The following is a 20,245-nucleotide window of genomic DNA, read 5'->3' as shown; positions in this document are numbered from 1 at the left end:
GGAGACTCTAGCATCCGCATCTCAGCTGTGACTTTCTAGACTTGAGGGGCTTGGGAGTTGTTGAAAGACCTGAGCATTTGGAGACAGGCAAGGGTCAGCAGGAGCAGGGCAGGGGCGCAGCGGGGCAGCTCGGAAGCCAGGTAGTGTCGAGAGGTCGCATGTCGTCGATGGAAGCCTCGGAGAGCACACAGATCATCCGCCCGAGAGTCGGGCCCACATTCAGAGGAGCTAGAGCTTGGGAGCACCCCAGCCAGTCTGGGGATGACAGCGCGACCGTGCCCTCCCCCCCCCCCCCCCCAGCCCCGGGAGACGGGGACGCGAGGCAGGAAGCAAGCAGCGGGGTCCTAGGCGGTGGCCGAGGGCCAGCAGGCCGCCTCGCACGGGCTCCATTCCCTGGTTAGCGCCCATCCTCCTCCCCGCCGCCGCCTCGTCCTCCAGCCGCTCCGTCTCCGCGGGCCGGAGGCCGCTGCCACCCCCGGAGGCACTTCAGGCAGGGCTCGAGCCGGGGCGCTGAGCGTCCAGCCCAGCCCGCTGCAGCCGGGGCGGAAGCATCCGGCAGCCGGGGCCGCTCAGTCCCGGGAGCCGCTGACGGACTCCTGAGTGAGGACGGGGCCAGACCGGTGGAGAGAGCCGGCTCCCCGCGGCCGCACACAAGTGGGGGGGAAGCTCTGACTGTTTTCTTAATGAGACCTCTCTTCCTTACAGGTTTAATTGTTGTATAAGGTTTTGTTATTCTCGATAATGAGCATACGTCATTTATAGATTAATCGCCTCCCCCATTTGAAAAGATACCAGACAGGGCACCGTTGAGAAGCGGACTGCCTGAAGTTTATGACAATCCCCTTCCTCGGCTTCTCAGGTGCTAAGGTGACAGGTGTGGCCACCACGTCCAACTGAGGCTTTTACACCTCATCTGTCTATGTAGAGTATAAATAGTGATCTGTCTATAGTGAGACAGGTAGCAGTTAATTTTTTTAATGTGTCTCCCGTATGTGTGTGTGCATGTCTGGTGCCCTCAGAGGCCAGAAAAGGAAGGAACTGGAGTTAACATCGAGTTTTGAGCTGGGAACTAAAACCGGATCCTCTGGAAGACCAGTGAGTGCTCTTAACCGCGGAGCCATCTCCCCAGTCTGAGAAACGTGGCAGTTTCTCACATCAGGCTTCTGTGTGTTTTAGGAAACACCTCCCAACCCCCATCTCTGAGGCCATAAAAATTCCTTTACAGTTTCTTCTAGATCTAAAACTTTAAAAGTTTTGTTTCATGTATATAAAAGTCCCACATTCAAGCATCTACTCTTCCTCCTCCTCCTCCCTGGCTGAGAATCTCTTTTTCCCCCTTTCCCTTTACCCATCTTCCTTCCAGACAAAGGTAATACTGTGCTCACTCCCGGTCCTGGGTGGACCACTTGCTGGAGATCCCGCCCGTTCTACAGGTTCCCGGGTCATTCAGGAGTCTGACGGCAGGGGGCGCTGTAGGGAGGCGAGCCGGGCTCTCTGGCACGTCCTCTCGCCTCCCCCAGGGCTTCCGGCGCGCTCGTGGGCGCCAGCATGGACCGTAACCCGTCGCCTCCGCCGCCTGGCTGTGATCAGGAGAACGAGGAGGACCTGGCCGGCGGAGACTGCATTGGGAGCACGGTCTACAGCAAGCACTGGCTCTTCGGCGTCCTCAGCGGGCTCATCCAGGTGGGGAGACTCGCGCAGGCGCCCTCCAAACCGAGGGAGTAGATGGGTTGCTGGAGGTTCGCGGGTGCAAATTCCTACTTCGCTGAGCACCACCACGCACATATACTTTGCTCGGATTTTGCTCGCCAACCCCTTTGTCACTTCTAAAGTGGAGACGCTACCATTCCTGTTTCGTCGGCTCTTTTTATAGTCGGACAACCTTGGTCTCTGAGACGCGAGCTCATCCCATGCTAGAAGCGAGACTGGTTAACCCAGAGCCTCGGTTGCTTTCACAGTTTTTATAAAACACGATAAGCAGTATTGTCGTTCACAAGGTTGTTGTGTAGACTGAGGTTATAATGACAGTAGAGTGTTTGAAATGGTGTTTGGTTTATAGGAGGCTGTCAGTGGATTTTTAGGCAACTGCATTCCATGCTGCCAATTCCTGTGTTTGTTTGTTTGTTTGTTTGTTTGTTTGTTTTTCGGAGCCATTTTCTACATAGCAGTCAAAACAGCATTCCTTTTATTATTTTTAAAGGGTGTTCTTGTTGCTCATAAGAGAAGACTTTTTATTTCTTAGCTGGGGACCCATGGCTGGTTGCACCCTCTTCAGCCTCATTATACTTAGACAGATACCTTGCATTCCATCCCCAGTAGACTGTTGGCCATCTCCAAACATGTGCTGTGCTTTCTGAACTCTTGTACTCACCCCTGAATGCTCGTCTTATTTTTCCAGGACAGAGTCCTACCCTTCCCATAGGAGTTCACTTTCTTCTTTTAAGAGAAATGTCTTTCTACTCCCAGGAATAAGTCCTTGGCCATTCATTTTTCCTCCCATAGCTCTTTTCACCAGTTCAGCTAAGTCCACTTTTCCATTGTGACTGTTTATATGTCTTTCCTACACTGGTCCTGAATAGTTGGAAAGCAAAGGGTATTATTGTGTTACTCCTGTTTTTTCTGTTGCACTGCCTGCAGAGTGTTTACTCCAAGAATACTGAATGTGCAGATCTATCCAAGGCATTAGTTTTTAGAAACTGTTTTGCCAGAGGAAATACTTCCGGGATACTCTCGTGGAGGCATCTAAGTGGTGGTATTCCCTGAAGAACTCTGAGTATTTTGACTGATCTTCTTTCTTTATGTTTCTGAAGATTGTCACACCTGAAAGCGACAAGTCCAGCTCGGATGATGATGAGCAACAGATGGAACTTGCTGAAGACATGGAGAATGAAATCTGCAGAGTCTGGGACATGTCCATGGATGAGGTATGAGGATGGAAGTGACATTCTGAAGAGACTCGAGAGTGAGGATAGTTTAAAAAGATTCATTCCTTCACTAGAAAAGGCCTGAGTCAGTGCCTGTAGTCGGTCCAGTTTGTGGTTCAGGGTATGAAGTCCCAGCAGCTATTAATGTTAAAAAGTATCTTGAACATTTATACAGTTTCATCCTATGGACATCATAGTGTATTTAACATAAATATGAACTAAGATAGTTATGGCTTCACTAGGCAGTAAATTTCATGGGGCCACTGACATACATACATACATAGTCATAATTGGTTGAAACTTTTTTATGTGTTGTATGTTTTATAATAGACATATCTCACAGTTAACAGATTTAGCTTTTGTACCTTACATTCCTAGGTGAGAGCCATCTCTTTGGGTCATGTGTCCACTCTAGGTTCACCTATGCGGTATGCCCCTTTAGGTGATATGGGTAGAACAAAATATCTAGGGAGAAAGTTCCAGGCTGTTGTAGTTACATTGTGATCAGATTTTTTTTTTCTGTTAATTGAAACCCAAGTCCCTACAGGAGCAACTGTCTCAGTTTTAAGGTCTTACAGGGAAATTTAGGAGTTGACCCTTTCCCCATATCCCTTTCTCATTAAACGGTTAGGGTTGTCTGAGCTATGGAGCATGAGCAATTTGCAGCATCTAAACTGCTGATGGTTTTTGTCTGTAGGATGTGGCTTTATTTCTCCAAGAATTTAAGGCTCCTGACATATTCATTGGCGTGCTGGCCAAATCCAAGTGTCCCCGATTAAGAGTAAGTATGTATGGTTCTTTTCTCTTGTTTTGCTTACTGGCTACAAGCCAGCAAATGGGTGTGCAAATACTTACTGAATATTCTTAGGTAATGCACTCCTTGAAATGACTAGATATGTAGAATTTGAGGTTCAGATTAGATTAGGGAGATCAGTAACTTGATTTAATAGCTGTGGAAATGAGGTAGGCGTAACCATGCTTGGCTGCTAATATGTGACAGAACAAGCCAACGGCGCCTAGGCCTGCTGTTTATTTCTCAGTTCCTTGTTCTTTTTATTCACAAAGCCCTCCATTGCCTGGAAACCTGTTAAAGCTGATGTTGCTCAGGACTCCCAAAGTCTGACTGTGAGAACTCTCCCATGTAAAATCTACCCTAATGCTCTTTCTGGTGGAGGGCTGTCTGCGTTCTGTCTGTTATGATAAATTGTGATGAGCCTTGGCAAGTTCCATGGCAGGCGAGGATGGCCTAGGCAGAAGGACAAGCACGCCAGGGAGACACAGCTTAGTGAGAAGTTTTATCAGAAAGAAAAGGGGGTAGGAGGAAAGAGAAAAGACGCACAGGGACACAGAGAGAGAAGAGAAGAGAAGAGAAGAGAAGAGAAGAGAAGAGAAGAGAAGAGAAGAGGGACACTGGAAAAGCCCTGTCTGCCCCAGGGGAACAGAGGAAAAAGAGAGGAACAGGAAAGAGAGAGCAGAAAGAGCTGGAAAGAGAGCATAAGTGGGCGGGGTCTTTCGTTTAAAGGGGTCCTTTGCACCTGGGCGGACCAGGCTACTGCCTGAGTGCATTCCGCCAGGTGACAACACGTCACCCTTGCTGGCCTTCCCTTCCCTGTTGGCCTGTTACTCAGTGTGTCACTTTTCTGCCTTGTGGTCGTTGCTGAGAGCAAGCTCCCAAGAACAGCAAATGGACCACAGGAGCGGTGCAGTGTCCTGGGCTCTGCTGCCATTTCTGTCTCTATGTGCAGTGTACATGATGCCTGTCTGTCAGTATGTGCTGAGTGGTTGTAGTTTATGAACATACTCCTCCTCTGAGACATACCTAATAGATAAAAGAAGTGCGTCTCAGACTAAGATAATACCAGTCACACAGCTTGTAGACATGGAGCTGAAGTTGGAGCCTGTGCCCAGCTCCGGTATAACTCTGTTGTCGCTCATTTTTCTTTGACACAGAGTGGAAAATTCCATAGAGCGTATTACAAATTGAATGTTGAATTCATATTTTTAAAAAGTGGTATGTGCTTTGTCAGCGTGTTTGTCTGCATGCTAGAAGAGGGCAGTGGATCTCAATAGATGGTTGTGAGCCGTCACGTGAGTGCCAGGAAGGCAGAGCAGACAGTGCTCCTGACTGCTGAGCCATCTCTCCAGCCCCTTGAATTAAGCTTTATTTAGCGGAATGCTCCATCCATATCGGGTCCTTATATTAACATAAAATGTTGACAGTTTTGTGGCATTTCCTCCCTGATTATACTACTGTTTTTATGAGTCATGATTAGTTGAGGAATTAGCTACCCTCCTGGAAATGTGTCGTGGCCACAGCCTGCTACAACAGTGGTTCTCAGCTTTGGCCATATGATGGAATCACTAGGCCACTGGTCTTAGATGTCACTGTGTCCCAGATCACTGGCACCAAGCCCACCTCAAGATTGTCTAGTCCAGTACGTAGGGCAAGACCCAAGTGTCCACTGTGTTCCCAGGTGATGTCAACTTTAAACCTTTTCCAAAACTTTGTCCTGGAGGACCTTCAAAAGTCAGACCACATGTCCATATGTGGGAGTCTGATAGTTTTTGACATCTTCCAGGAATTCTCATGAGCAGCCTAGACAGGAAGTTAGTCTTCAGCAGAAAGTTCACTCTTTCCTCTCTAGTTTATAAGACAATGTGTGTTTTCTGCCCAGAATTGCTTGCGCTTTTCCCAGTGTTTGAACCACTTGTGTTTTACTACAACTCTCTTCTGTCCCTCTCTTACTTTCATCTGCTTTTGTCCCTTCCTATTTCTCCCTGTGCCTGAGTCTAGACTCTGTCTATGGTGCACACCCCTGTTCTCTTTATACTTATTTCCATAATGAGCTCCGGCATGCTTATGACACGGGGTTGAGCTTGCGGTCTGTGTCTCAACCTTCAAAGCCCTGTGGTTGCAGGGGCGTGCCCCTGCTGCCAGCTTAGTGCCACCACGGCCAGCTGAGTGCCATTTCTTACTCTCGTAAGCCACAGCTCTATTCCTTCAATGCCACAAGCCCCAACTCCCCTTTTGGTAACTGGTGTCACTTCTGACTTTCTCCAGGGAATTTTTGACCTGCATGCATATTTTCTAATCCTGTATCCTCTGTTCTAATTCGGTGATATCACACTAATCATAAAAACTCCTGGTGCACTTGGTAAGCACCAGCTCCAGATGTTGAACCTTGGAGATTCTGATTCAGGAGAGTTGGTGGGGGTTGGAAACTGCTGACCAGCTCCCTGAGTGTCGTGTCCCAGCAAGTTTGGAAACCTGTGAGAATGCATAGTGTCCTTTGATCTTAATGTTTCCTGTTGATATGACCAGTCCTTCTGACTGGGAAGCCAAGGCTCCTGCAAGACTATGAGCTGTGCCTTCTACTGTCCTCCACCTCCTAAGAGACCGTTTACCATCCCCTTCAGGGTCTGCAGCTCTGCTTTCCCATGCCTGCCATCACCCTGTTGATAATAGCAACCGCGTCTTCTTGGGGGAGTACCCTGGTACATAACAGCGGGAGATCTTAGGCAGGCTGCTTGACGTCCCTGGACTTCAGTTTCCTCGCTTGAAAAGTGGAGATAATACAGGCCTCTTTTATAATTACTATGTGAAATGATACGTGGACATGTTTCAGTGTGTTTTGCTCCCTGTTTGAGAACCTTCGTGGCTCCAGATGCCATGCCATATTAAGTCTAGACTCTTGAGCATGACTGTCCAATCCTTTTAATACTGATCTTCTTCCTCTGCTGTATTTCTCTTATGCTTTCTCATGTGTCCTGTACTCTCTCCATCAAGAGAATCCTTTCTCCTAGAACATTTCTTCATCGGTGACTTCTGCCTTTGGGCCTCCCTGTGTCTTTTATTCTGTCTCAACTATGTGACTTGTATAAGCCAAATATATAAATCTAGGTGCCAGCAGTAAACTTTCATAGTCTGCCTCCCCCTTTCCTCCCCTCAAAGTTGGTTCAATAGACGTTTGTGTTCAAGTTGTTATTGTTTGTGACTTTTGCCTCCCAGCCATTGTGACCTGTGTCATTTGATTTGACAGGAAATCTGTGTGGGAATTTTAGGGAATATGGCTTGTTTCCAGGAGATATGCGTGTCCATCAGCAGCTGTGAGGATCGTGGGTAAGTCTTACCCTGTTTCTCAGGATGTGTTTCAGGAGAGGTTGAAGTGTGCAATGTGGTGTTTCGTTGTGTCAGGACACCTGTGTTGGTATGCCTGAGGCTTCTGCTCTAGCTATGGCTGTGAGTCAGAACTGAGCCTGTGCAACCATGGTAAGGCATGAGCCATCGCATTGAGTAAGTGGGCTAGGCAAAGAATATGTAGAGCCTAACTTGGAGTTAGGGGCCACTGACCAGAATCCAGAACAGTTTAAGCATGGAGAATCCAAGCAATCAGAACTAGTCCGGGAAACTTGATAATTTTGACTTAGATAGGGGAATGGAACTTGCCAACAGACCAGAAGATAAAGAGTTGCCTCTGGAGCAGGCGGTGGTGTCTCATGACTTTAGTCCCAGCACTCAGGAGGCAGAGGCAGGCAGATCTCTGTGAGTTTGAGGCCAGTCTGGTCTACAGAATGAGGGGCCACGACAGGCTCCAAAGTAATACAGAGAAACCCTGTCTCAAAAAAAAAAACAAAAACGAAAAGAAAGTTGCCTCTGGTATTAAAAACTGTCAGACAAGCCTAGAGGCTAGTTTTCTTCTAAAGCCAGAAAGCTTTGGGCTTTTTAATAGTGGAGTCTCGGGTGGTTGGTAGATCTGAGAACACGATAAGTTTGATGGTCACGTTCATTTTCTTGGTGATGGTTCATGGTTGTTAACTTAGGATCTTAAAGAAGTCTGTGTCCAGCATACATTAAAGTGATTGTTCTTATCAGAGGGTCATGAGAGTTTATCCCTGTCTTCAAGAACCTGGGCCTCTTGAATTGTTTTTATTATATCCACACACAAGGTGTTCCTTGATGAATCGAAGAACATGTGAACAGTGACTATGTTGTGTCACTTAAAAACAGATTTAACCTTTAATCCCAGCACTTGGGAGGCAGAGGCAGGCGGATCTTTGTGAGTTCGAGACCAGCCTGGTCTACAAGAGCAAGTTCCAGGACAGCCTCCAAAGCCACAGAGAAACCCTGTCTCGAAAAACCAAAAAAAATAAAAAATAAAAACAGATTTAAAAAGATGCGCAGATAACTGAAAGAAAGGAAAAGCCGTAGCTGCTTTCATATGAACGTCAACGCAGAATCAGAAACGGAGTGACGGAACTATAGAGCAGAGCAAGGGGATGGCTGTTGGCGGTGCCGGGGTTGCCTTCTCTGGGTGGAGAGGACTGAGAGGAGGGCGGACACACTGAGGGCAAAGAGCTGCAGAAGGGCGGCTCTGCTCTGTCCCTTAGAACCAGGAATGTTTGCTCTAAAATAGTGGTGCTCAGCCTGTGGGTCGTGACCCCTGGAGGGGTGCATATCAGATGTTTACAATTCATAGCAATAGTGAAATTGCAGTTATGAGGTAGCAATGAAACAATTGTGTGGTTGGGGTCACCACATATGAGGAACTGTATTAAGGGGTTGCAGCATTAGGAAGGTTGAGAACCACTGCTCTAGAATTCAGGAACTGCCTTTATTCGTTCTCTTACAAAAAAAAAAAGGTGTTTAAAATGAAATGAAAACTGGTTATTTGCAATGATGCTCATGACTCACTGTGGCTCTGCAGGCAGGTGCTTCTGCAGTGTTTGTGCGACTCAGACCCACCCACTCTGCTAGAAACGAGCAGGTAAGTAAGGCTTTCTCCTCATGGGTTCCACAAATCCCTCATCGGGGGGCCTGGGAAAGCAGAGTGAATTCTTGACTGTTGGTGGCTTTGCTGTTTTTCAGTAGATATTGAGCTCACGTTTGTCATGTAGGTTGTTGCTTACTTGCCTTTCCCAGACCAAAGTGGCCAGTGTCTGGGTTGAAAGGATCCGGGACCATCCATCTATTTACCCTAGTGTTTGCTTCATCATGTCAAGTTCAACAAACGGTGAGTCACCATGTAACCTAGGGAGAAAGACTGGAGCACATCTTAGGAAGCTACTTTAGACTTCTCATTTTTAAAATGTAATGTTTTCGGTTTTTAAATTCATGGGTGTTTGCCTGCTTGTACATCTGTGTATTTCTTGTATGCTGGTGTGTGCAGAGCATCTGTGTACAGAGGCAGGGGCGTGTGGGGTGGGGTTAGATTCCTTAGAGTTACAGTTGTGAGCTACTTGCTGTGTGGGTGCTGGGATTCAAACCTGGGTGCTCTGGAGTAGCAGGGAGTGCTGTTAATGGCTTGGCCATCTCTTCAGCCCCAGGGAGGCACTTTGCATTGGAGGAGGATGAGGCAGTTTAAGCAGGCCGCTGGAGACACCCTGGCAGAGTTCGCTCTTGGAGCGGCTTGAGGAGTTGTGCTTTTCCTGCCTTGTGGCTTCAGCCTGGGTTCTCAATTGAACGCCTGTCTTCACTGCAGTTGACTTGCTGGTGAAGGTGGGGGAGGTCGTGGACAAGCTCTTTGACTTGGATGAAAAGCTCATGTTGGAGTGGATTAGAAATGGGACTACACGGCGTCCGGACCACCCCCAGGAGGACTCTGAAGAGCAGCCGGTGTTTTCGATAGTACCCTGTGTACTGGAAGCTGCCAAGCAAGTGCGGTATGGAACCTCTTGTATAGAATGTTCTAGAAAAATTCAGTTGTTCAAAACATCCGTAGGTGGAATAGTCTTAGTTTCTGTATGCAGCCAATCTCTCTTAGGTTGTGGTAGTAGCATAGTTCCTCTGCAAGAGTCACGAGGGTTCAAAGCATTTGCCCAGTGTGGCTTGATCATGGGTGTTTAGCTTGCTATGGTAACTGACAGCAATTTTATGTGTTTTAAATAGTCAGAGAGAAAAGATTTTCTTATTTTGTTTTACGTTGAACATGAAAGAGCTCCACTGAGCATATTAGTTTCTCCATGCTTCCTCCTTGTGTCTGTGTAGATGATGGACTTGGGGCCTTTGGTAGCTTGTCATGAAAGGCAGTAGTTTATAGGTTGTTGTGACAATTTATCACTAAAAGCTGTAAGATTAACATTTGGATTACCTGCTTAGATGTTAACAGCATATTCTCAGAACTTAGTAGGTGATGTTAAAATCTATTAATTTTATATGTTCCATCAAATGAAGATTAAACCACACGCACATCTGCTTCATCAGCGTTTCCAGTCAGTCAATGGTGCCGCCAGTGTCCCACCTGGAGAAGGTGGACGAGCCGGGAAGCCCTTGCTGACTCCTCCCTGTCCAACTCTTTCCTCCTGGCCAGTCAGCTTCCGAGCCATGCTCTGACTCCTGCTGCAGTCCATGCTGGCAGCCAGGCCTCTTCTCCCTTGCTTGGGCAAGTCCCACACTCTCTGGCTTGCTTCTCCCGAGCCTCAGCCTTGCAGCTGCGTCGGCAGCGCATGCCCATTTCGCGCTCAGGCTTCTTTTTCAGTTGGCTCCACAGGAAATGGTTTGGATTTTAAAATAAACAAAACTGGAACAGAAGGCCTGTCCATCCTCGTTTCTGCTTCAGCTATGTGAAACTCAGTTCTGTAGATGAACCAGGCCCTCTTGCCTCCAAGCCTTTGCACGGGGCATCTCTCCAATTCCACAAACACCTGCCTTCTCAGATTGCCGTGGAAACACCATTTCTCATATCATCTCTTCCCTCACTAGATTTGTGTGTGGTCTTTTAGTGCCTGGGCTTCTAGTGTTGAATTCATTTCATGTTATGGTAACTGCCCCTTTGATCACCTTCCTTTCTCTCAGATTTGCACACTGAAGGTGGGTGTAACGTATTAATACATACACCCTGTCTTCCCAGCCCCTGACGTTAAGTGCGCTGAAATGACAGATACTTAAGTAAACACAGCTGAGCCATTTAGTTGTTCACCCTTTTCACTTAATTGTCTCATTGAAGAAACAGCATTTTGAGTTCTCAGGATAAAAAATGTTGAACCAAAGAATTAGGTTTTTATGATCCTGTTGTTCTCAGCAAGGGAGCTAGGATGATCTGGGAAGTCTAAAGGGCATCACTCAGTACCATGGAGTCTGTGCTGTAGGTTCTCCTCACTCCACAGCAGCATCAGTACCATGGAGTCTGTTCTGTAGGTTCTCATCCCTCCACAGCAGCATCAGTACCATGGAGTCTGTGCTGTAGGTTCTCATCCCACAGCAGCATCAGTACCATGGAGTCTGTGCTGTAGGTTCTCATCCCTCCACAGCCTCCACAGCAGCATCAGTACCATGGAGTCTGTGCTGTAGGTTCTCATCTCATTCCACAGCAGCATCAGTACCATGGAGTCTGTGCTGTAGGTTCTCATCCTCCACAGCAGCATCAGTACCATGGAGTCTGTGCTGTAGGTTCTCATCCCTCCACAGCAGCATCAGTACCATGGAGTCTGTGCTGTAGATCTCTCATCCCACAGCAGCATCAGTACCATGGAGTCTGTGCTGTAGGTTCTCATCCCTCCACAGCAGCATCAGTACCATGGAGTCTGTGCTGTAGGTTCTCATCCCACAGCAGCATCAGTACCATGGAGTCTGTGCTGTAGATCTCTCTTCCCACAGCAGCATCAGTACCATGGAGTCTGTGCTGTAGATCTCTCTTCCACAGCAGCATCAGTACCATGGAGTCTGTTCTGTAGGTTCTCATCCCTCCACAGCAGCATCAGTACCATGGAGTCTGTGCTATAGGTTCTCATCCCACAGCAGCATCAGTACCATGGAGTCTGTGCTGTAGGTTGTCCTCCCTCCACAGCAGCATCAGTACCATGGAGTCTGTGCTGTAGGTTCTCATCCCTCCACAGCAGCATCAGTACCATGGAGTCTGTGCTGTAGGTTCTCATCCCACAGCAGCATCAGTACCATGGAGTCTGTGCTGTAGATCTCTCTTCCACAGCAGCATCAGTACCATGGAGTCTGTGCTGTAGATCTCTCTCCACAGCAGCATCAGTACCATGGAGTCTGTTCTGTAGGTTCTCATCCCTCCACAGCAGCATCAGTACCATGGAGTCTGTGCTGTAGGTTCTCATCCCACAGCAGCATCAGTACCATGGAGTCTGTGCTGTAGATCTCTCTTCCACAGCAGCATCAGTACCATGGAGTCTGTGCTGTAGGTTCTCATCCCTCCACAGCAGCATCAGTACCATGGAGTCTGTGCTGTAGATCTCTCATCCCACAGCAGCATCAGTACCATGGAGTCTGTGCTGTAGATCTCTCTTCCCACAGCAGCATCAGTACCATGGAGTCTGTGCTGTAGGTTCCCATCCCTCCACAGCAGCATCAGTATCACACATATGTAGATGCACACTGGCACATACACTTGCACACTCATTCACACACAGACACTCATACACAGATATACATACACCTGTGCACACTCACTCTCCATTCACACACATACACTCATATACATATGTGCTCACACACATCCTCTCATACATTCACACACTCATATGTAGACGCACACCTCTTTTCCCCATTTAACATCAGTGCTAGTGAACAGACTATTCAGTTGGCAGTTCACATTCTGCACTGTAGTACGAGGTAATGAATGCCTGCTGCGTGAATGAATGATTGCTGTTCTCTAGACAGGGAAGTTAAGAGTGCTTTTGCCGTTTCTGTCTGCTCAGTTCTGAAACCCTGGAAGGGCTGGATGTTTACATGCACATCTTACAGCTGCTTACCACAGTGGATGATGGAGTTCAAGCAATCGGTAAGCTGGCTTCTTGGAACTCACTGCAGTTGCTCGTTGAAGTGTTCACTATTTTTAAATTGCTGCTTGTAAAAATGATTTCTTAAGTGCAGTGTCCTGATACTGGAAAAGCCACGTGGGATTTACTTTTTGACCTGGTGTGCCATGAGTTCTGCCAAGCTGGTGACCCGCCCATCATACTGCAGGAGCAGAAGACCGTGCTAGCCTCTGTCTTCTCTGTGCTGTCTGCCATCAGCGCTTCATGGGCCGAACAGGAACGCCCGAAGAGAGAAGAAGGCGAGTGTGCTTTCCGTTCAGACTAAACCAGCACCCACCAGATTACAAGTGCCAGGCCAGTGTGTACTCTTCATTGGGTTTCTGTTTTGTTTTTCTTCATTTAAAAAGAAAATACCCTTACTCCCCTAATACATAACATATTAAATGCTTAATACAAAACTATTATAAAGTTTATTAGAAAGCATCAAGGCTAGGGGTACAGTTCAGTAATAGGGTGCCCCTGGTTCAGTCCCTATCACCAAGAAGAAAGCAGTGCCAAACAGCATGTCTCTGCCCTGAGGTGTCCCCTGCTTTTATCGGGAACACTCCCTAAAGTTGTACTCAGGATCAGTCGGCACATCGAGTTAGTGGTGATGCTGTGTGTTTCAGTTCCCGGTGAGGACGGACAGTCTCTCTTCAGTCGGATGTCTCTGTGGTTTTGACTGTTCAACTTGTTTAGTGCTGGATTAGGGTCAAAAGTTCAAAGCCCCATTCAGTTCCTGATGCTTTCGTTGGGATTTTGTTCAATGTGGCACATCTAGGAATGCATTTGTGTGCGCCTGTTTCAGAAGTGGCTTGAGGCTTTTTATCATACAGATCTTGCATTCTAGGTTTATTCCTACGCATTTTATCTTTTGAATTTCTGTCTCTGTCAAATACTTTATTCCACTGATGATTGTTGGACTTTATGGAGGCTGTGGATTTGTGTGTTAATTTTGATTGCACTTTATTCCACTGATGATTGTTGGACTTTATGGAGGCTGTGGATTTGTGTGTTAATTTTGATTGCAGCACCTTTACTGACTTGCCTGTAGTTTGATTTTGCTGTGCTTGGGGTTGGACCCAGGGCCTTGCACATATGAGTAGGAATGTCACCAAGCTATATCCACATTCCTGTCATATTGTTTTTAAATTCTATTTATTTATTCATTTGATGTGTGTGGGTGTTTTGCCTGAATGCACACATGTACACCAGATGCCTGGTGCCTGTGGAGATCAGAAGAATCTGTTGGATGCCCTGGGATGGGAATTGTAAAGGGCTGTGAGCCAACATGTGGATGTTAGGATTTGAACCCAGGCCATGTGGAAGAGTAACCAGTACTCCTAACCCCTGAGCCATCTCTCCAGCTTTTGTCTTATTGTTCTTAGTAGTAGTTCTCATGATAATCTTGAACTTTATCTGCTATTAAGTCACATCTACTTGTGTAATTTTTCTGTCTCTGACTTCTTTTTCTTATCTAATTGGATTCCTGCTGAGACATCTTTGTCTTCTTCCTGACGGTTGGGAATGGCGCTAGAGTTTTATCATTTAGTGTTACAGGGCATAAGGTGCTTGTTTTTACCTCTCAAGGATGTCTTGCTCTCTTCCCTTTGAGTTTTTTGTTTTGTTTTATAAATAAGCGCTGTTTCTGAGTGTCAATCCTGTGTTTATGGAGCGGTTACCTCACTGACAAAGTGACCCATAGTACAGCCTGAGGGAGTTAGTGGTGGCTGTCGTGTGAGTACCTGGGAGGCAACACTGATGGAGACTAGCACACATAAAAGCACTGGACACTGTTGGAGGAGCAGGGGTGAGGCTCTGTATCCCTAGGGTGGCCTTTGAGAGAAAGGAGGGAAAGCAGTGCAGCTGCGGGGAGTAGAGGGCAGGGACAGGACCTCGGTGTGAGACAGGTTGGACAGATATGGCTGGCTGTGGAGGACCATGGGCAGTACATGTGGGGAGTCATGGGAAAAGGGAGACAGCGCGGCAGGCTGTGCGGTGTTCGAGCAGTGCTCCGGCTGTGATCGCAGCAGGAACTGGAGAATGCGCAGGATTCTACCGGCTGCTCGTTTTAGAGACTGGAGGAGTGGCTGGGTAAAAGGGAAGGGTCTCTGGTGTATTTGTCCAAACTGAGACAAGGGCGACTGACTTTAAACGTGCTGCCTGGGGGTGTCCGGGTGGAGGTGATGAGGCGGTTTTAAGTCAGGAGCTAGAGCAAGGTCTGAGCTAAAAATGCAGATGTCGTGGTGTCAGCTGTTAAGCCGCTCATCCCCTAACCCTCGGAGATTCATTGGACTTGCTTTGATGTGGAAAATGAGGGAGTCCTTATCTCTTACTGCAGATGTGTTTATCTCATTCTTGGTTTTCATGCTTTGGCCAATGAGTACTGCCATGCTGTTGTGTGTGTTATCTTTCTAGTAACCCATGGGGAGTTTTTCTCTGTGAGACCAGGAGCGACCCTTTGTTGTTGTTACAGGACTGGTTCTTGCTGCTGCCTGCTGTGCCTCCAGACCGTGTAGTTTTTGTGTTTTGGCAGAATATGGACATCCTCGTTAACTCCTATCACAGTTAGCTGTCTCCTTACCTCACTGTTAACTCTCTCCTTGCCTGCTTCAAGCCTTTCAGAGGAGCTCTGTGGAATTGGGAATTATTCCAGCTCTGTGTGTAGCTGTGACACAGTACTGACCAAAACCAACTTGGATGTGGGGAAGCAGTTTATTTGACCTTATAAGTTACAGACAATCACTGGTGGAAATCAAAGCGGGCACTAGAAGCAGAAACCACTCTACCTATGGTCCCTAAAGCATGGGTAGCACTAGTTCAGTATGAGTGAATGGATAAGTGAATGAATGAACAAGAGAATGAGTACTTACCTGGGTGGTTTCATTCTCTTGATTCGGTGCAGTGGATCTTCCTCTAATTGACAGCCTAATTCGGGTGTTACAAAATATGCAACATTGTCAGGAGAAACCAGAGAACTCCACAGAAGAGCCTACAAACTGTGATTCAAGCCAAGATGACTTCCATATGAAGATCCTGAAGGATATTTCATGTGAATTCCTTTCTAATATTTTTCAGGCATTAACAAAGGTATGAAACAAGTATTGGTGATTTTTTTTTCGTGCATGCGTGCGTGCGTGCGTGCGTGTGTGTGTATGTGTTTTGAGACAGGGTGTCTCTGTGTAACAGCCCTGGCCTCCTTGGAACTCACGTTGTAGACCAGGCTGGCCTCGAACTTACAGAGATCCACCTGCCTCTCTGCCTCCCCAGTACTGGGATCAGAGGTGTGCATCAGCACCACCTGGCCATAAAAGGTATGGATTGCTTCACATAACGTCTAAGGAAAGGGCAGCTGTGCTGCAGTACAACTGAGAGCCCAGTCCCTGATGGAGAGATGACCAGGATGTAGTGGCCAGGCAAACACTGTACCACTTTTCTCCTCCCTACTCCTCTCCTGTCCTGTGTGATCCTGGGGTCTGGGGCCTTATACATGATAGGCAAGTGCTATCCCTCTGAACTGCAGCCTCAGCCCTGCTTTTGAATTTTGTTTTAAACGGGGACTGGTGCACATGTGTGAAAGTCAGAGGACAACTGCAAGAGTTAGATTCTTCCCTTCTACCTGATAGTTATTGGTTTATACGTAAGTGTTACTACTTGTAATCTTAAAGTAACTGTGGTTTGTGTGTGTGTGCACACATGCAACAATAGGCATGTCAACAGACTAAATTACTAAAATTTATACTGGTGTTTTCTGATGCATTAAAATGTTGATTTTGTTTCTTATTAGTGGGTATTATAATTTTATATTGAATTTAATAGGTGAAAATTTGTGCCCTATTTTGATTTACATTTTTTATTATTAGTGAGCTGGATTACCTTTCCATATGTTTGTATATTTTCATGTTCCCTCTTTATAAAGGTCATTTTGAAATTTTGTAGTATTGTGATGCTTGAAGTCAAACCCAGGGCTTCTCACCTGCTAGACAGATTCCTCCCCGCTGAGCTACATCCCTAGCCTGATGGATTCATTTCAAGACTTTCTACATGGGTTTCTTGAACAATACGTATGTCTTAGTCAGGGTTCTGTTGCTGTGAAGAGGCGCCGTGTCCAAGGCCACTCTTACGAAAGAAAGCATTTCACTGGGAGCGTGCCTCCAGTCTCAGAGGGTAGTCCATTGTCGTGGAGGGGCGTGGCAGCAGGCAGACATGGTGCTGGAGAAGTAGCTGAGCACTAGCTTCATCCTCATCTGCAGAGAGAGGGAGACACTGGGCCTGCAATGGGGCTTTTTGTTTTGATTTGTTTTTTTCATTTTTCAAGACAGGGTTTCTCTGTGTAGCTCTGTAGACCAGACTGGCCTCAAACTCGCAGAGATCCTCCTGCCTCTGCCTCCCGAGTGCTGGGATTAAAGGTGTGTGCCACCAACGCCCTGCACCTGGTACAGGTCTTTGAAACCTCAAAGCCCACAGTGACACATTTCCTCCAACAAGGCCACACCTACTCCAGCAATGCCACGCCTCCTAATCCTAATCCTTTCGAATGGAGCGCCACTCCCTGGAAACTAAGCAGTCAGATGTTTGAGCCTCTGAGGACCAGCCCCATCCACAGCATCTTTTTTATTTTGCTTTCAGATATTTTTTATGTTGTTTGTCATTGCTTTAGGTTTGGGAGGAAACGACAAATATGCTCCTTTGTCTTTAAGTTACAGGAAGATAGCAGGAAGGTGGGTTGATTAAGGACCTAAGGACATGCCATGAAACTTCTGGGAATTTGGGTTTAATCTGGGGGAAACTTGGATATAACTAAAGTTTTCTTTCTTTTTTTAAACAAGTGATAGGATCAGTTTGAGAAGATTCTTCCAAAAACAGCAGGCATGAAGAAATAGAGTTGAGGTCTAGAGGCCAGGGGTTAGTAAATTGGCTTAAGGGTGGTAATCTACAGGAATAGTCTGGAAATGAGAGCCTGGGGGGGAGGGAGGCCTGGCATGAAGGAAGGTGTGTGGGAGGAGTCAACAGGAGAATAGGCCTAGTGGCCCTGTGTCTCTCCTTCCTGCTCAGGCAGTGGGATGAGTGGTACCCTTCACTGAGATTAGCTGTGTGAGGACACGCCAGGCTCTTCATGGCAGCTCAGTGTGGGGCGTTTGAAATGCTGGTAGGACCAGTTGTGATTGTATGTACTGATGTTTATCTGTTTGCCAGATGCAGCATTAAGTTTTCTTTTGTCTGTTTTAGGAAACCGTGGCTCAGGGACTGAAGGAGGGCCAGTTAAGTAAAAAGAAATGTTCCTGTGCATTTCAGAGCCTCCTGCCCCTCTACAGCCCTGTGGTGAGTAGGGTGAATGTACAGGGAGCTCAATCTATTGCCAAAAATGATGGTATACCTTATAGGATTTAATGTCTAGTGGGAAAGATGGTTGGTGTATGTGTAATTCTAATTATGGACCTATACGTAATTTAATTCTAATCTCAAGACGAAGTAATCAACATGGTTTATAGTGGCCCTTCCTGCTGTGAAGCACACAGCCCGTATAGTAAGTGAAAGCCTAAATTTTTTAATTAAATTTTTTTTCTGTCTGTGTATATGAGTGTTTTCCCTGGATGTATATCTGTGTACCATGTGTGTGCAATTGCCTGCAAAGGCCAGAAGAGGGTTTTGGATCCCCTGCAACTGGAGTTAAAGATGCTTGGGAGTTGCTTATGTTGGTGCTGGGAATTAAACCCACATCCTCTAGAAGAATGACCAGTTCTCTTAACTGATGAGCTTAAATTTTTCTTGTGTTTCTCTCTTGTGAGGTAGGGCCTTACTATTTAGCCTTGACTGGACTATAACTGGCTCTGTAGATCAGGCTAGCCTTGAACTCACAGAGATCTGTCTGCCTCTGCCTCCTGAGTGGTAGAATTAAAAGCATGCACCACCCTGCCTGGCCCACAAGCCTATTTTTTATGAATACATTTTATGGTTCTTCACATAACTATTTATTACCATTGAAGGTAATTTGAAAATAATAGTTTTAGGAAAATGAACTGTAGAGTGGGAACATAAGGGGACTTGTCAGCAAAGAGGGTTACAATAAAATGTCAGGAGAGCGGCAGGGTCTGACAGCTCGGGAGTGAAAGGAACTGGTCAGGGTCGTCACTTGTAGAGTCACTACTAGAGTATGTCAAGTGACTCTGCAGGAAGCACCTTGGTTGACACCTGTGAGTCTGCTGCATGTCTCTGTTGCCTTTGGACGCCTCAGGAGGAGCGTTTTCACAGTTAGCCATCAGTCCTTTAAGCTGCCTGTTCCTCCACTGCAGTGATTTGGTCCTCTGTGGTTCACAGGTGGAAGGCTTCATGGAAGTCCTGCGTGCGGTCGATAAGGCTCTGGCTGAGGACCTGGAAGAAAGCTTCCCGAGGGTGAAGGCTCGGCCAAAGACTCAAGTTTGAGTCTCCGCTGTCCGAGGAATAAACTATGTTTTCTATGGTTTGAAGTCGGCATTTGGAAGATAATTTAGATGACCCTTGTATCGGCCCATGATCTCTTCATGCTTCCCTGATATCTCTCCACCCCGCCCCGCTCCCCACCCCGCCCCACTCCATCTATCCCACTTTCATTTACACAGGTCACTAAAGTTTCACCATTGTCACCTCCCTCCCCTTCGCGCTGACCGTACGGTACTAATGTTTAGTTGAGAAAGAGGAAATTCAAACTTGTCAAAGCCAAGGTTCTTTTTCGAGTATTAGAGTAGGTAAGGTAAGTCTCCATAACTGTTACTTTGGCTTCTATTTGAGAACTTTGTGTCCATTAGAAGTATATTTAGCTGCAGCAACAGAAACCCATAGTATGGTGGCTTCTCCAGTATCTTTGTGTGTCTTATGCTTAAGTACAGAGACCCTCAGTGCAGACTGTCCCCGTGCCCTGTCCCAGTGGTCCATACTTATTCATAACAATGAGAGCTGTGCTGTGTCCTCCATCCAGGGGTGAAGAGGAAGAGGCATTCTAGAAAGTTCTGCTAGCTTTTCCTGACCTCTGTTCTGTGTTAAATTTAATGTCCCAATCCTCCCTGCACTCTGTAAGAGGTAAGGTGTGGCTGGCTTGGAGAGCCAACCTGCTAATTCACAGGAGACCTCAAAGCCCAACCCTACAGTGACACACTTCCTCCAACAAGGCCACGCTTCCCAGTAGTGCCACTTCCTTTGGGGGCCATTTTCTTCCAAACCAGCACAGTTACTTTGCCTTTGTTCCACTTGAGCGTTAGTGTGGCTGCAGACAAAGGTAGAGATGCTGGTGTTGAGTGTCGGTGCGTGTGTTTGTGCCTCAGAACATGACTTGCATGAGTGGATTTTAAGTAAGATGGCCTCTGCAGTCTGCCTCTCTCTAACCAGAGCTTCCTGATGAGGCTATTTGCAGTCAGCCAAGCACCCAGCATTCAGTCTGTGTTACCTCAGATGCTAAGTGGAGTTCTTCATTGTTTTCAAAGAGAATGTCAGTTGTGCACAATGAGGCCAGCTCTATAAACCCACTTTTCGTCAGAGTCTTGAGTTTGAGGGGCTGTTCTTACTTTGTGCCTACTTCTTCTGGAAGGGTC

The 20,245-nt window shown here is 46.9% G+C and overlaps 1 protein-coding gene across 1 annotated transcript; it reads left to right on the top strand.

The window, feature by feature from the left end:
- The first annotated feature begins 700 nt into the window (after positions 1–700).
- On the top strand, positions 701–19,147 carry Saal1 (serum amyloid A like 1). The gene is made up of 12 exons (XM_005084673.4): positions 701–1,683; positions 2,811–2,924; positions 3,622–3,705; positions 6,965–7,044; positions 8,630–8,689; positions 8,820–8,935; positions 9,404–9,584; positions 12,582–12,664; positions 12,752–12,940; positions 15,586–15,770; positions 17,910–18,002; positions 18,999–19,147. The coding sequence occupies exons 1-12, from the start codon at positions 1,549–1,551 to the stop codon at positions 19,101–19,103; spliced, it is 1,425 nt and encodes a 474-aa protein (XP_005084730.1). The 5' UTR covers positions 701–1,548; the 3' UTR covers positions 19,104–19,147.
- Positions 19,148–20,245: the final 1,098 nt, after the last annotated feature.

This window comes from Mesocricetus auratus, unplaced genomic scaffold (genome assembly GCF_017639785.1).
Source record: "Mesocricetus auratus isolate SY011 unplaced genomic scaffold, BCM_Maur_2.0 Super-Scaffold_100054, whole genome shotgun sequence".
Taxonomy (NCBI): domain Eukaryota; kingdom Metazoa; phylum Chordata; class Mammalia; order Rodentia; family Cricetidae; genus Mesocricetus; species Mesocricetus auratus.
This window is presented reverse-complemented; position numbering and strand designations above follow the sequence as displayed.

Coding starts and splice junctions, on each gene's coding strand:
- Saal1 (XM_005084673.4), top strand. CDS start 1,549: ATGGACCGTAACCCGTCGCCTCCGCCGCCTGGCTGTGATCAGGAGAAC. Junction 9,585..12,581: donor GAAGCTGCCAAGCAAGTGCG/GTATGGAACCTC, acceptor CTGTCTGCTCAG/TTCTGAAACCCTGGAAGGGC. Junction 15,771..17,909: donor TTTTTCAGGCATTAACAAAG/GTATGAAACAAG, acceptor TGTCTGTTTTAG/GAAACCGTGGCTCAGGGACT.